Here is a 16,151-nt window from a genome sequence, read left to right on the forward strand (position 1 = left end):
AAATTCTTTTAATATTATTGAAAAGATTTTATGTTTACCTTTTCATCTGGTTTTCTTTTTCTACCCCCTCACCTCTCCAACTCCTGTTCAATAGGCTATACTTAAGAGTATGTAAGTTTTTTATAGAGAAAGTATATTTTTGTACATAAAAGTGTGATTGTTAGATAGAGCTACTAGATGATGCTTATAAAAATATTTTACCAAATAGCCATAGCCTCGTCTATTGGAAGAAATCTTCTCTGTTGAAGAAAGTTATATTTGTCCTCTAATAAATACGAATTCGTTGTCATGTTGAAGTATGATGTTGCCAGTTGACTGAGCTACCACAGCAGCTTTACCATGAAGCATCCAGAAAATACATTTGCCCAAAATCGTGACTTTCTGACCTCTCTCCTCCTGTAATGCCGCAACTCTCTTCTAATGTGCAAAATATCTGTTGCCAAAGATTTAAGACCGTTTGGCTGAAGATTAAAACATTCACGACACCTTTCAACGATTTTCAAATGAACTTCAGCTATTTTTTGTTAATCTAATGAAAAAATATTTTGAGCATATGTATTCTCCTTTGAAACAATGTCCACTATGTACATGATTCTACTATGTACAATTTCCACTATGATTTATGATTAATGATTTATGATTTATGATTTATGATTTCCACTATGATTAAATCTTTGAAACAATTTCCACTATGTACATGATTCTACGTCGAACCTACCCTTTATGGACGCCCTCCCTCTGTTACACATGATATTCATCTTCTTTTATTACTTTTTTTGACAACGTATCAACTTTTACATCTTTTCGATCAACCCCTCAAAAACTCATGTTTTTAGTTTTACAACGTTCCTTCGACTTCGACAAGGCGGTGTATGGCAGGAATAGGACTAAACTTATTTTCCAACTATTGCAGAAACCAGGAAGCCGCCCTGATATCTCATAAGTTATTAATACATCGTTATCCAAAATAGATAATCAGTTACATATTAGTTTTAACCAAACATTTTAAGCTATCATTAATTCCATAATTATTCGATTTTCGTTTAAATAAAACAGTTAAGAAGAATAGGGAGCGGATATCAGATTAATTTCGATGAATAAATATAGCATGACAATGCAATATGATGAGGATTTTATTTAAGTGGCTTTTGCAAACAAATATGTTAGAGATAAATATGCGAAATCTAATAAAAGTGTATAAAAGCAGGTACAATGCCATTTCAAGTGCAGTGAGGTCGGGAGTTATTGGGGGGGGGGGGGGGGGTTGCGTTCAATAGAAATTTTGTAAAGTTTGGCTTTCTCCTAGGGCCCCGTGATTCTAAATTTTATCCAGCGAGTAGAGAAACACCATCAATCCCGCAAAAGGAAAACTCATAAATGAAATTAAAAACTTTGGATTCCCTCTGAACATGTTTGCAAAAGCCCAAGATAGAGTTCAGGTTTTTATTCTGACTAGAAATGGGAGTACTCCATGTTGTTTTTTCGTCGCCGTTTAATACAAATAACAGTAAGAGCGTAGTTAACTACGACTTCATAGCACAGAAAGACTAAAATCTTTCGTAAAAACACTTCAATTGCAAGGATACCCAACAGAATATTCTCATTGAAGTCGAGGCTTCGAGTCGAATCAACGAAAGGAATATGGAAATTTCTAGGTAAAACATGAATGGATGACTGCTTCTTGCATTGCATTCAAATTACAGAATTAGAACGAAATATTTGAATCTTGGAGAGGCATCTAAAGCTATCCATTGGTTACAAAAGCCGAAACGTGGCAAGTAATGCCAGATGATCTGAAGATATGAATGGGTTGGGAAGAGTTTGCATTGCAGACAAATCCTTCTCCGTGAGTAAAGACAAAACCCCTGTTAAATAAAGCTGCTTTTTCGATGAACTGTGGCGCACATTCCTAGCTCCATAACGTCTTTGTGGGTTTTGTTGTGTAGTTCCTTGAGAAAACAAAATGTAATCAACAGTACCTTGACATGACGTCACTGTCCTTTGTCCTGGATGGTGCCTATAAGCACTACGTAGTTCAAGCGTGTGCTTCAGAACACCAGTCTCTTCAACTGTGCCAGTTCTTCCACTGTTTCTTGTACCCATTATGACGCAATCTTCGGATAGGTCCTTTGCATTCGTATCGCCTTTAGATTGGTCGCTCTCCTTCCTGTCCAACTGCTTTTGGCACAAGCCTGTGAGACCCAACTCTTTCAAAACGTTGTTGCTTTCAAAGATATTGCTGTTCCCACTCTGACTTCCACGGTATTGAGGCACCTGCCCAGAAGCAGTCTCTCTGCATGTTCCTTCATATCGTAGCCGGCCTTTAGTTACAAAGTCATACACAGAGCTTAACGGAGTACTGTTAAAATCACCACAAATTATTACCGGATTATATTGATTTGTTGTAGGTCTTTCATTGGGTTGATATGCTGGGGTTCTAGCAATATCATCAATTTCTGCGAAAAGCATGGCAAGCTGTAGCAATTTAATGTCCCCTCTTTTCTTGTTGAACAGTATATGTGTGTTGGCGACAAATATCGGTGGTTTCCTTAATACAACACCTTCTTCCTTAGGCTGAAGACCTATAATCATGCCAATGTTGTCCCTGTTCATTAGAGAGTGATGGGGTACGTGGTACTCGATGCTGCGACAGCATTTCAAAATAAATCTGCTTTCACGATAGAAGATAGCACAACCATCAGTCTTTCGGCCAGTTTTCTGCTTGTAAATTCCAAGGTATCCTAGGTGAAAAAAGGAAAACAATCAGTGTGATGTTTCAGCAGTCCATATACACAGTTTACCCTATATTTTTATTATTTGTCGAAATGTTAATTTTTTAGGAAAGTAACAGACCTTTTGAAAGCCTACAGATAAATAATTACCGAACAAAATGCAATCTAATGGTTTATAGATATAGGCAGTAGTGTATAAATTTACAGTTTAAACTTTAATGATAATGAAACAAGACACATACTCTTCGCAGTTATTAGAAGAAGACTTAACTAAAGCATATTCACGTTTTGTAACAGATTGTTGAAAGAATTATTGCATTTCCATTCAAAACAATTTCATTTAGGGCGGTAGACTCTAGTAAATTACCATTCAATCCAACATGTTAAATTTCTATCCATTCAAAAGAATCAATAAAGCATTAACAGCAACCAAATATCTATTATGAATGAAATGCAGTTAAATACTTCGGACAATAAGGTTTTGGAAGAACAACGTGAAAAAACTTCAGAAAAAAGTTTTTGGATTATTTCAAAATATATATCAAAACTAACTGTAACGTTACTTTAATTGATCATAGACAATTCAACACAAAGATAAAACTTGGAAAATTAGGAAAACTAGATCAACTAGGAAAACTAAGGAAAGATTGAGGAAATTTAGAGGATCACATGTTTTAGTGTGAATTTTGGAAATTTTCTTTAAAAGGATGAGACACATAGCAAATTCAACATTCACAAGAATCATAGGAACTACATTATGATCTTTGCACCACAAGGGAAAAAGAGGCAAACTCTGAGAAAATCATAATAACTACCAAACTGGAAAACCCATGCCTAGAATGCATCTAAGACAACAAGATTTTAAGACAACTGTTATGAAACATCTAAAAAATGCTTCTTTTTGAGTAACTAGTGCTAGTAATCTGAGGGTTCCAAAAAATTTGCTGACCTGGTTAATATCTTACATTTTTTGTAAAGAGCTTGCATGTTCTCTTTTTATCAAATTTTTAATCTACTTTTTGGTGTTTTCAAAGTGCATAGCATAAAAATGTTACCATTATTGAGCAGCTTTGGCTGGAACCAGTCAATAAAATGATCTGCTTCAACTTCTTGGAGACAAATAATCTGATCAACAAGAATAAAAATGGCCATTTAAGATTAACAAATCAAGGCAACCAAGATTAAGATGATTAAGATTAGACGATTTCCAAGCTCAACACAAGAAAGACAAGACATCATGGCAGAAAGTATCAAGCTCATCTCACACATTGTCAAGAAGCTGTGGTACAGAACCAGTTTGGAAAGCATGCAACTGGCTCAAACATGCTCCTTGCTCTTCTATTGATAGCCAACATTTCTTGCCAATCCTCAACATTCTATTGAGGATCCTTAAAATTAAAATACAATTTTCAGGGCAGAACAGGAAGCAAGCAAGGATGCCGTGAGGTTTCGGAGCAATACCAAGCAAAGGAGGCCCCCTGCAAGAGGGTGAGCAGAAATTTGTGGTGACCATGTTCTTCAGAATAGCTTTAAATGCATTTCATGATATTTCTTGCAGTCACTTCTTGCAATCGTTTAAAATATTTTACTATTTTTAGGCATACTTTTGCTATGTTTGATTAAATCCATTCTTAAAATAGAATTCATTACTTTATGAGGCCCCTAGATCTCAATATTGCCCCCTCTCTGCGGCCCTGAAAGCCAATCATCTGTCTGGCTTTTATGTCTCCTACACTGCCTCATTAATTCCTTGATAGACTAGGCTGTGTTTACGGCAAGTACCACCTGAGCCCGGAGAAACTGTGATGAGCATTTTCAGTTAGCTATTGACCTGGGTGTTCAGAATTGCGATGGTAAACAAAAATCTGCTGGTGCGTCTTGGAGCTGGAAGCTTTCCTTCTTAGCATCTTTGACCTAGTGCCTCTACGGAGGAGTTTTTTGATAATTTGTTGTTTTAAAACACCAAAACGGAATTTAACTCTACATTATATCGACAACACATTAATAATCATCAAAACAAGTTTGGGCATCAGTGGGGGAGGGGTGTATGATTTTTAAGGTCATGTGACTTACAATACCCTTACAAAAGCAATTTCAGCGTAAAGGTTCAATATAAATTTTTGGATAGATGTGATTTTATTGCCATTTTGTTATTTTACGGGGAAATTTATCTTTTGGTTGTTACATCTTTGGGCTTGTTGTGTCACCCTTTATCATCAATGGGGAAAACTGGTAAACATGGCAGATAAAGGTCCCATGATACTTATAAATCACAACAGCTTTTTTAAATCTTGCTAGAATATTTAAAGAATAATACACAAATCCTTTTGGATCTGTTTTAGACAGAGGCTTATTTGACAACTTAAGTTCTGATGTGCCTGTGGATGAAGTTTGGTGCAATGACATACTAAAAACTAGAAAGGTAAGGGAAACACTACAGGTAATGTTTGTTCAAGAAAGTTTAGAAAAAGAGAAATTCCACTCCATGAACCAATGACAAAAACTAGTTTTATTTGATAAGGGAAACAACTTGGTTAAAACAATTGCAGTTGACAGAGACATCTTAGGAAAACTGCTCGCGATATCAGCAACAAGAGAAAGGAATATCGATTTCAAACCAGCCTTGGATCAGCCTTGGTGGTTTAAAGCAACAAATCATTTAAAAACTTCTCTGCAGAGGCACAAGACCAAAGAGACTAAGAAGAAAAGCTCCTAAACTTCATCACAACTTTTCGGGGCTCAGGTGGCACTTACCCTAACCACAGTCTGGTATATGAAAGAAACCATGTATTGATTACCTACAATTAGAAGTAAAAAAAGGGTTGCCACAGAAGTTTCAGCATCCTTGAGTGCAAGATCTGGTAATTTATGCCCAGAAACAATTGAAATAATTAAAGCAAGTTAAATCAAACAAGCAAAGTATAAATCAAATTTTAAATAAGCAGAACATGTACTTACATCAGCATTATAAATTATGATTTCTTTCAGTAAATTGCTTTTTCTGTACTCCCATTTCAAAGTCCATTCAGGGCAGTTATTGTATAGCTGTTTGTGCTGCCACAACAAGATATCTGATAGTACATTATATGTCATTACTGTAAAATTGAAAGCATTTCTCAGACTTGATATTTCATCTGAAACATTAACTGGTAACATTTGCCGTCCTATTTGGTGTGGGCTTTGGTAAAGTGGATATGATATATGGTAGTGAGGTATGGAATGTGATTCTAGCTCTGTGTTAAAAGTTAGTATTGGCTCATTCTTGGAGACTAAAAAAGAACTTTTTCTTTGTTTAATGCCAAAAGCTCTACAAATATAATCATTTGATATCATCTCCAACCATGAGATGCCACAGTTAAAAAGAAAATCTGGCTTTCTACACACTGATGGCAAATCAAGAACCTCGTGTGATCTTTTACCGGATGCTTCACCATTTTCACATCGCATATATTGCTGATGGGCTCCTTCTCTTCGAGTTCTGGTCCTGGAAAATGAACTATGTATTTCATCCCGTTCATACTCAGCAGGATATCCAAGATGTTGCCCAGGGGTTTCTTCCCCTGCATGTCGGTCGTATGCAAAATTTCTTGGTACTTGATGACCAGAATGGGAAGCATTCACATTATATTTTTCAAGATCTCCATGTGGATTTCTCCTCGTTACCCTACCTCTGGCTACATGGCTATTGAAGTTGCTTGATTCAGATAAGCTGCTGTTATCATTGTTAACTGTCAAGGGAGAGAACCTACCAGATCTATTTCCACGTCTCACAACTTCAGAATGTGGAAAATTAGCCATATTATTGTTTGGAGTAATTCATGATGACAAAAAAAACTTCAAGGTGGTTTTCAAACTTCGATGAATCCAAACTGCGTCGACTTGTCATGACCATGGAGACTGTTTTCTGCCACCAATCAAAAATGAAACTCGTTTCATTCCGTCAATTTCTTTCTTGTCACTCTTAATTCACTGTTTCGGCAGACGAGGGGCCAGAAACATTTCGCGCCACAAAAATTTGACCGCCAACTTGAGATTTTGGCAACAGGCATACAGTCAAAGCAACTAGATTGTAGCTGTGATTGAAGCGTCGTCGAGACGAGGTCTCACCTTCCCTGAAAACACAATTGAGCTGAATTGATCTGTTGCAAAAAGTTGACATAATTAAAGCATAGGGTATTTTTAGAACTATAAGGCTCACTCTCTTTTTGTATGAGAAAAAGTGGCGGAAATTGCGGGGTTGTGGAGGGAGGGGGGCAAGTGCCATGTGAAATATTTTAAATAAAAATTTTAAGGCGGGCTGCCCTACTATTTAAGAAATTCCAAGGGCTGGCTCAGAAGCCACTTAAAATTTATAAGTATAGGATTTGAGTTGAGACAAAAAATCTTTCTTGTACAAGTTTGCCCGTCTCGGAGTTAAAATCAAGCATCAAGCATTATAACTTTATAATCCAAATTTAAGAAACGCTTAAGAAACCTTGAGCACTAAGCTCTAATTAATATTAAGAAGCTTGTGGGAAAAAGTGGTTGTTGCCCCCCCCCGATCTTCTTTGATTTTGTTGTTGTTGTCACGTGATATTATTGACGAGTTGTGATGGGTGGTGTTTTGGTTGTTGTTAATTTACTAACTCGGGAATACCAATCCAGCATAAAGGGCATAAAGCTCCCTCAGAAAAACTGCCATAGACATCAGAAAGGTCAGTCATGAGGCTACGTTCCCACATCATCGAGAGCGAGTTGGGCCGTTGGTGCATCGGCGCCAAACGCTCAACCTACCATATAGGGGTTACTAAGGGAAGTTACACAATAACCCCCAAATATGGTTGATAATTGGGAGGGAATGGACAGGAAAAGCTTCTTCTCCCCACTAATAGCCGATGCACCAGTCCTACCTAATAGCATCAGAAAACTCTAAGAAGCATAAAAGATGCCTGAAGGTATGAGAGGTTTTAACGATACCATAAAAGAAACTCAACACGCAAAGTTATACTGAAAAGGCATTTAGCATAAAGAAACCAAAATGAGGGAGGGAGGGCTGGGAAAATACGATGAAACAGCCTAGTTGTATTGTGACTTCACCAAGCAAGATGAGACCCACGCTATGCCAAAATCTTAAATACCCCTAGATTAACCAGGGGAATGAAAACGCCACGAAACACACATCTTACCCTAGTTATACAAATCAAATTCACAGGAGGCCGAAAGACGCATTGCCCATAAACTAATAGAGCAGATACAAGCAAAATGCGAGGAAGCGTGGAACAAGAAATCATAACGAAATAGTAATAACAACAATCTTATGCAATTTAGTTAACGCTCAAAAGCCCCTCGTGAAATTAACTCTGATTAAATTTCATTTAATCATCATTTCGATTGACTCTGAATCTGGAAAGAAGGACGCACGGACGTTGAAAGGGAAAAAGGAACATTCTATTCTGACGATCATAAAGACAAAGACGAACCCAAGAACTCTTGAACCGTATTATATATATATTCAGGTGACATTGTTTCGATTTTATTCTGATTGGGTTTAGTTCCTTAATTCCTTAATATTCTTCTATTTAATTGATGGTTTCTTGTTTTCTTGATATTTACGAGTTGGAGTATTATCGATCTATTTAGTTTAACTTACATACAGTCCTCTTTTCTCGAATTTGAATCTATGGATCCTTAATTTAGAACCTTTTGGTGATTCTGACTTGTCAGCGTTGGAGAGGGAGTGTCAGATTATTGTCACCTCTCTGTCTCCGACCCCGAGCTGCGATCCTGTGGCAGGATAATTTCTACAAAGCTTTCAGCTCTGAAGTTTCCAAATTTTCTTTGAAAAGAAAAGTGTTTTTAGTAGGTCTTTGATCATACAAGTCTGAAATCGGTTGGATCTATAGCCAATATTAATTTATAGTCAAATCAGCCAAGCTCCATTCAAGACAAATCACTGTAGTTAGGGTAGGTCTTGGTTTCTTTATCAAAGTCGGTGTCAACTATTTCCTAGCAAATTCACAAAATACTTAACTGGTTCTTGCCCCTTTATTTAGAGGAACAAACACACTATTATGACGTCATCGTCCAGCCAAACTTAGAAGTATCCCGTCAAAGGCGCATTGCAATGGTACCAATCTACTAGGTAAGGTTAATTCACCAATAAAATTTATGGGAGCAATGTTAGCAAAATTGTTTCTGATATTATCGTAAAATTAATTTTGTAATTTCGAGCAAGTTTGTAGAAAAATTATGATTGCAAATCACTATAAAACTGTCTCAATTTATAACAATGCACTATTCAGTTACCTTCCCTTCCCACGCTTTCGAAGAAGGTATTTATACCTTTATTTTATAAGAGAAAGGTCGAAGAAGTTGAAGGAATCATCTAAAAAATTGAGGTCTTGACTTCGTATTTAGTAAAAGGCAGACTTGTAGTATCCCTGTACGCTCAGCCTCGATAAGTTCCTTTACACGTATGTATTTGCAAAGAAAAAGACCAAAGAAACCCCCTCTGTGATTTCCGTGTTTCCATATGCAATCAAAGACCAGTTAATCAAATCAGGCCTTCTTCCTGGGTAGAGCAATCACTGACGCACATTGATTTTTTAAAAAGTGTCATCAATTTCTTCAGAGATTTCTGTTGAAAGTTAAGTAAGAACACAAAAGACTACAAATACAGTACTATCAGCTGCTAGAAATCCACAACAAAATAATGTCGAAAGAGCTATGTTTAGTCAGGGGCCGACACTTGGTCAAATATTGGGGGGCAAGATAAGATCACGTCACACACAAAAGACCATTGTCTTCAAAAATATGGGGGGGGGGGAGTGACCACCACCTCGAGCCCCAGGTGTCTGCCACTGTATCAATTCGTTTTGAAAAGGACATAAACAGGCTTTCATCTATATCTTAAAATATCAGTAACTCAAGTATAATTTGGTTGGTTTAAATAAAAAAAACATGTACTTAACTTACGCTTAATTGAGATCCAAACAATTTCATTTACTAACGATTTAGAAATTCTCCCGTTAAAATAATTTCTTTAGAATTTGTATACCAGCCAAATTGAGGTACATTCAAGTGATCTGGAGGCCACAGCCATAAAAATCTATTTTTCGCAAAAAGGGAGGGAAATTTCATCCCTCTTAGTCTTAGCTAATCCAAAATAGAGTACTTAAGTATGACGTCATAATTTTTTTTAGGAATTTCTTAAATTTGACAACATAATCTTAAAGAATGGCTTAAAGATACCCGCTCAATATGCAAGATGAGATAGATTTAGATATGTTCCCAATTGGGCGAAATATGGATAATGAAAGATTTCAAGCTTGTTAGCGAATTACTGTTATTCTGATCTAGTTCATAAAGTTATGAACCAAGACTAATGTGGCCAGAGCTCAGCCAATTTTGGAATACCTACGGATTTTACATATTTAGAAGTATTTCATGATGCTTTTTTGGGTTATGGAAACAAAATTCAAAAATTCTAAAAATAGATTTGCGTGACGTCATTATTTCGGTACTCTATTGCTGCATAAAATTGCTCTGACTTTCAGGTTGGTGACAAAGAAAAATTAAGAAAGCCTGCATCGGAACGCAGACATTTCCTGTACAGGTTTAGGCCCATAACTTTGGTGGTGTTACCCGTGCAGAATAAACTTTACTATTATTGGTCACAGACTTAAACCCTCTAACAGTTCTCTACGCTCATATATTACTTGAAATGTTAGTTAATGGCATCCTTCGAGGCTTTACATAATGCAAAACAGACTCAAGACAAACTAAGAAATATAGAATCATTGGAGAGGCATTATTGTTTGAGAATAATCAAATCAAAAGGGAATGTTCATTTAAAACATAAGCATTTGACAAATTTTTGGAGGAGCACGAGCGGCAAATCAACCAACTCTCAAGAACAATGGCAGCTATGGTTCTGTGGTTTAGTGTCTAGGCAGAAACTACAGGTTATTTGGTATCTATATCTGATAAAAATAGGTAACAGACTGTGATATGTGCAATATTGACAACATGTCAAATATATAAAATAGAAACAACAACTAAGGAAGCATGTAATTTGATCACTTTTTATTTTCCCTCTTAAATACTACTACAAAACTACCTTTACTCAGGAACCTATGCACCAAAATGTGAATGATATGCAATAAAAAATTGATGCACACAAAGAAGTATTGCCAAGAATTACAGCTTTTCAGTGTTACATTGTCTGGGGAAACATTGCTCAAATCTTGGTTGCGTTTTTGCAAGCATCTTTGTAGCTTAATTCCTCTAAATCATTGCATTGTAACAAGCCTTGAAGACCATTTAATTTGCCTTTGAATGACATCTTTGTAGATGAATATACCATTTTTTGTTTTGATGGAGCATCATCAGGTGACCTGGAGCAAAAGGGAAAAAATATATAATTTTTCCACATACTTCAAAATGAACAAATACTACTTCAAGACAGTTTTGGTAGGTTCGTGAATAAATGGCAACAGACATCAGCTGACAAGAAGATGTTTTCATAGCTAACAAAACATGGAATACATCTACCTATACATTTGATTTGAAATATTTCTAATAGCACTATGAAAATTATAGATGGCAACCCCAGTTTTCAAAGCGGGTGATATTCTATTTTCTCAAAATCTGCTGAAAAACCTTTGTGCGTGTAGGGGGGGAGGGGGGGGGGGATGATTTCTCAGATTGATTTAGACTTCTTGCAAAAAGGTCCCTATCACAAAAAATGCTGCTCTAGAAAGTTGCTTTTTCAAAAATTTTGCTATATTTCTCGAAAACCCACAACATCATACTGTATTCGTTGTTTCCTGCTCAGCACATTACTGTTTTGTTGAAATATTTCACTCTTACACCACAATTTCCTTTGAAACTTTGAATATCTGAATTTTTCAACTTTTTTAGGTTTCAAAGATCCAGCCCAGAACTTTCTTAACATTTTGAAGAACCAAGCACAACTTACTTATAAAATACGTTCTTATAAAAAAACATGTATGGCAACTTGGAGCTGATTTTAATGACAAATTTATGCCAGACACAAACAATGAATTTTTTGACACCACTGTTCTGAAAAATGCATGTCTATTAGCAATTTAAAAAAACAGATAGGTAATAGCATGAATCCTACCCATGAAAGATTTGATAGATGTGCATCATCACTACACATATGGTAATTTCTCTATGTCAAAGACTGTATAATCTATAGAAGTGCTATATTGGCTGTGTAATTCTCAATCATTTAAAATGTTTACGACCTCTCTGATACTTGTAAGATATCTAACCATAGGACCTGGACTTCAGCAAAATGAAAATTTCAAGGATGTCAAATTTAGCTAATATATCAACAAGCTCATATATTCAGAAAGGTCAAAAGAGACCAAGATCATAAGACTTTGATACTTACCAGTAAACCATAGTAAGCTTTGCTGATGATGATGATGGTGGTTGGATAAGTATTGTAGCGTATCTTGGTTCCTTTTTTGCCAAAATCAGTCTTCTTAGATTCCAGTACTCAACTGGCTCATCATTCTCCCTTTTAACATCGCAACTGGCCCCAATTTCCTTCCAAACCTTTTCAGACTCACCAACCTCTGGACATATATCAACAATAATCTCATTCATTTTGTCATTTGCTTTGAAAATAACAAAATCATACTTAGTTTTCATTTTGAACAGGTCATATGTCTCAAGGCATTGTGGATTTGTAGATATCCCTGCATCAAGTGTCTAAAATGAAAATTGCACAAATGATGTATAACTATATATATTTTGTTATAACAAAAAACTAGATATTTCTTGAAATTACTGATACTCATTCTAGTGGTGAGCTTGACGTCCATGACTAGGGGGAGGGAGGGTCATGAGTAGTAAAATTTACTGACAAAGATATAGAAAAAGGGAAATTTAGGTACCGTAAATCCTCCAATTGCCCCCTCTTGAAAAGCCCTCCCCTCGAACAAGCCCCCACCTTTAAACTAAAAGTTTTCAAGAATCCCCCTTTGAATAAGCCCCTGCTGGTACCATAAATTCTCAAATTGGACCCCTCAATTTGATGATTTTTGCCATCTGAGGTTGCCTATGGCATTTTATTGAATTACCAACAAATTCATACTTTTGGTAGTAATTAATTAAATGCTCATAAAGAAATTTCTACTAAAATAGACAAGGTCTTTTAATAATGTCTTCTTAATGTCTACAATAATTTTATAAGCCCCTCTTGTATAACCCCCCCCCCTCAAATAAGCCCCCATTCAAAAATATTTGGGCTAGTTTGAGGATTTACGGTATATACTATTTCACCAACAGATTTTTGTAACTAAAAACTTACCGACAAATTCATCAAGAATTGGAGGGGTTGTCATACCCCCTACACCCCCGCTAGCTATGCACCTGACTCAGTCTGTTGGTGTGTTCATGTTGATATGTAAACAGAGCCTAGCATGTTTTTACAATTTAGTGCGATATTAGGGCTATTATTTTCAACACAACAATGTCTAAATTATATACATATTGCAAAGACAACTCATTTGTGTTCATTATTAATCAAATATTACATTTCAAGATCTAATATATGAAATGATATGATAAAATATATGGTATAATTTCCAATATGTCATGCTTTCTGACAACCATATCTGTCAATGCTGTTTCCTTTGTAAATGACATTAGCTAACCTTTTGCTTGATGACACAGGAATGTTCATTTTTATTTCATTTCATTGAACCAAATAAAAAGGTAATTACAATCCAGGACTGATGCCATAAATTTCAAGATGGAGGGGCCAAGTTCTACAAGTCAAACTTGAAATTAGTGCTTCAAAACAGGGCCTGGAAATATTGTTTCTTACCAAAAAGGGGAGCCATGACCACTCCACCACCCCCCCCCCCCTTGGTGGTATGGGCCGTGCAATAATGTTGGATATGCAATACAAATAAAAAAGACAGATTAAAAAATTCACAAAGTTGTGCATGCTAAATAAATTAAAGACTTTTGAAGAAATTTTATAGATGCTAGAAGATGACTTTAAGAGCACTATGGAGCCAGGTTTCCTTGCTCAGACAGTCAATTAAACAATTATTTTAACAAGCTTTAAAAACAGTGAAATTTCAAACAAAGAGACAGCAAAAAAGTCAGAGAAGCCCAGCAATGTTTGAGGATTTGTATTTACGTATTGAATATAATCAACTTCCTCCTCAAATTCAGGTGCCATGTATGTAAACTATTTCTCAACGAAAATACAATAAAAAATTCATACGGTAAATCCTATACTACAGAAAAAATTTAGACTCCCTTAAACTAGAAACAAGTCCGTCCATCAAGGCGGAGACATCCTATCTTCAAAGCATTAAATCTTTAAATGAAAATATTTTGGAAGTTTAAAACGAAACGCAAACTCTAATTTGGGGTAAATAAACTTTTTTAAAAATAAATGCATTCGGCTTGTCACCGATGCTAAGATCAACACTGTACCAAACTTCCTCTTCAATTGTACAGCCAAAAATTCACGACAAGTAGCAAATTGATCAAAAAGTCGACGATAAAGTCCTTTCAAGACAGGAACAGAAAGGCTCCGCAAGTGCATAGGCCATCCCCAAACCGGACCTTTGTAATAGCAATCTCTGGGTCAGAAAATTTAAAGAAAAACAGCAGTTAACAAGGCATATTGAAAGAACCACAAAAAGGACGTGGCTTACCATTATTGGGCGCGAATTATGAAACAGATATTTCACAGGCTCTTAGATATCCTCGGCACAGCTTTCCACCACGCCTTTCAGACAGATCAACCTCTCCTTCACTCTCCCTTCCTATCTAGCTCACAACATCTCTCTGCTTTCAGCGATTCATTGCCGTATTTGGTCGTAAGAACTTCCTTTTGTTTCCCAGGAAAGTGATTGGTTATTTCCGATACACCAGCTTAGCCAGGACCCATGAACATAAATAGTGAAAACTGAGAATGGAAATGCAAAACATTCCCCCGTTTTCCACAAAAATTGTGCCCTCTGGTGCCTGTTTATTTCTATAAGGCATTTAGTTCCATATAAGGTCCTATATACTTTTTTCGCCCATCCGCAGAATTTGAACAATATTTTGACGGTATAAAATTTCAAAATATCAAAATGTTTTTAAATGATTCGCTTTGTTGCCTTTTGCATTAGCTGACAGTTGATACTTCTGTCTTAACTTATCTTCTTCTTCGGTTACTAATGTCATTGGCTTTTTAAAAGGAACCCAATACAAGTGCATCTCTTACTTTTTGATACAGCTTATCTGGTAGTTGGCAAAGGTACCGTAAGCTTGTGTTCCAGACCCCTAACTTGAAAGTAGAGGGTCCTATGGTGTAACCGAGAGCAAAATCGCGTGCGAGCGTTTCCCAGGATCTCTGGGAAAATTAATTATGCAAAAAACTATGCGGCATTCACAAGACAAAAGTGAACAACAGCGTGAACAGAGCTCAATTTGCCGGGCAGTTCACACATTCAAATAGCGAAAAGAAATATATGCAAATCATAGGGTGCAAATTCAAAGTTTCTTTTTATTTTGTCAGACAATGTCACAATGATGCCTGAAGCCTTGAATATATCATGACGCCTAGATAATTGTTGCCCGACGCGAGGATGGAAACCTTTCAAAAACCCGAAAAGTACAAGGCACAGGCCTAGGCCTACTGCCTCACATTGCTAAAGAAATTAGTCTACTCAGTTGGGTAGCCCTGTCTGGATCAATGTTAAATGTTTCACGAGTCTTAAGCAATTTCCACTGTCTGTAGACTTGCGTTTGTAAGCAGAGATCATTTTCTACGGCTTGAAGGCAAAGCGTCTTGTTTACTTTTCGGTTTCCATTTCTTATCGCTACTCTGAAAGTCGTGTTTCCTTCATCGTATTCACCAGATCTTGTCCAAAAAATCCTTCTTTACATTACATTCAAGTCAAAATAGTAAATAATCATCTTCTACCATGCAAAACAAAATGTCTACTCAAGGCAATTTTACTTCGATTGCTGCCGTAGATTCACTCCCCATCAACCGCTGTAAGATTGGCATGACGTTTCCCAACGAAGATCTTCATCATCAAATAGCAGAGCAGCATTTTCAAAACTTTTCTTCTTTCAAATAAATCTATATATCATACCAACACGACCGATCAACAATTTCTTCTTGAAGCGATTCTTCTTGCATGATTACACAGATCTGTGATAATTATGCAAACAATTCAATTCAATCCTCGTACGCGATTTTGCTCTCCATTACACAGACCCTCTACTTTCAAGTTAGGTGTTAGGGGTCTGGAGCACAAGCTACCCAGAGGGGGCTCAAAGGGCTTATTAATTTTTTCAGTCCTAGAGAGGGGCTCAAAAGAGAGGGGGCTTATTAGAGAAAGGGGGTTTATAAAAGATTTGAAGCAGAAAAAGTTTTAAAAACACCCT

The 16,151-nt window shown here is 36.4% G+C and overlaps 2 protein-coding genes across 2 annotated transcripts; both read right to left on the reverse strand.

Annotated features, from left to right (window-relative positions):
- Positions 1-3: 3 nt before the first annotated feature.
- On the reverse strand, positions 4-6,851 carry LOC135693213 (RNA 2',3'-cyclic phosphatase ANGEL2). Its single transcript, XM_065211620.2, has 3 exons — positions 5,691-6,851; positions 3,788-3,857; positions 4-2,741 (listed from the first exon to the last, which is right to left on the reverse strand). The coding sequence occupies exons 1-3, from the start codon at positions 6,528-6,530 to the stop codon at positions 1,756-1,758; spliced, it is 1,896 nt and encodes a 631-aa protein (XP_065067692.2). The 5' UTR covers positions 6,531-6,851; the 3' UTR covers positions 4-1,755.
- A 3,930-nt stretch (positions 6,852-10,781) lies between these two features.
- LOC135693205 (uncharacterized) lies at positions 10,782-15,838 on the reverse strand. Its single transcript, XM_065211608.2, has 3 exons — positions 14,423-15,838; positions 12,133-12,455; positions 10,782-11,107 (listed from the first exon to the last, which is right to left on the reverse strand). The coding sequence occupies exons 1-3, from the start codon at positions 14,423-14,425 to the stop codon at positions 10,951-10,953; spliced, it is 483 nt and encodes a 160-aa protein (XP_065067680.2). The 5' UTR covers positions 14,426-15,838; the 3' UTR covers positions 10,782-10,950.
- Positions 15,839-16,151: the final 313 nt, after the last annotated feature.

The sequence above is a fragment of the Rhopilema esculentum genome, chromosome 10, assembly GCF_057945365.1.
Source record: "Rhopilema esculentum isolate cy_ngs chromosome 10, ASM5794536v1, whole genome shotgun sequence".
Classification (NCBI taxonomy): Eukaryota; Metazoa; Cnidaria; class Scyphozoa; order Rhizostomeae; family Rhizostomatidae; genus Rhopilema; species Rhopilema esculentum.

Bases quoted from the DNA above. Each gene is read 5' to 3' on its own strand.
- LOC135693213 (XM_065211620.2), bottom strand. From the start codon at position 6,530: ATGGCTAATTTTCCACATTCTGAAGTTGTGAGACGTGGAAATAGATCT. The intron at 3,858-5,690 runs GTAAGTACATGT...CTTGTTGATCAG, and splicing joins TCATAATTTATAATGCTGAT to ATTATTTGTCTCCAAGAAGT. The intron at 2,742-3,787 runs GTAACATTTTTA...TTTTTCACCTAG, and splicing joins GCCAAAGCTGCTCAATAATG to GATACCTTGGAATTTACAAG.
- LOC135693205 (XM_065211608.2), bottom strand. The intron at 11,108-12,132 runs GTAAGTATCAAA...CTTTTGCTCCAG, and splicing joins AAGCTTACTATGGTTTACTG to GTCACCTGATGATGCTCCAT.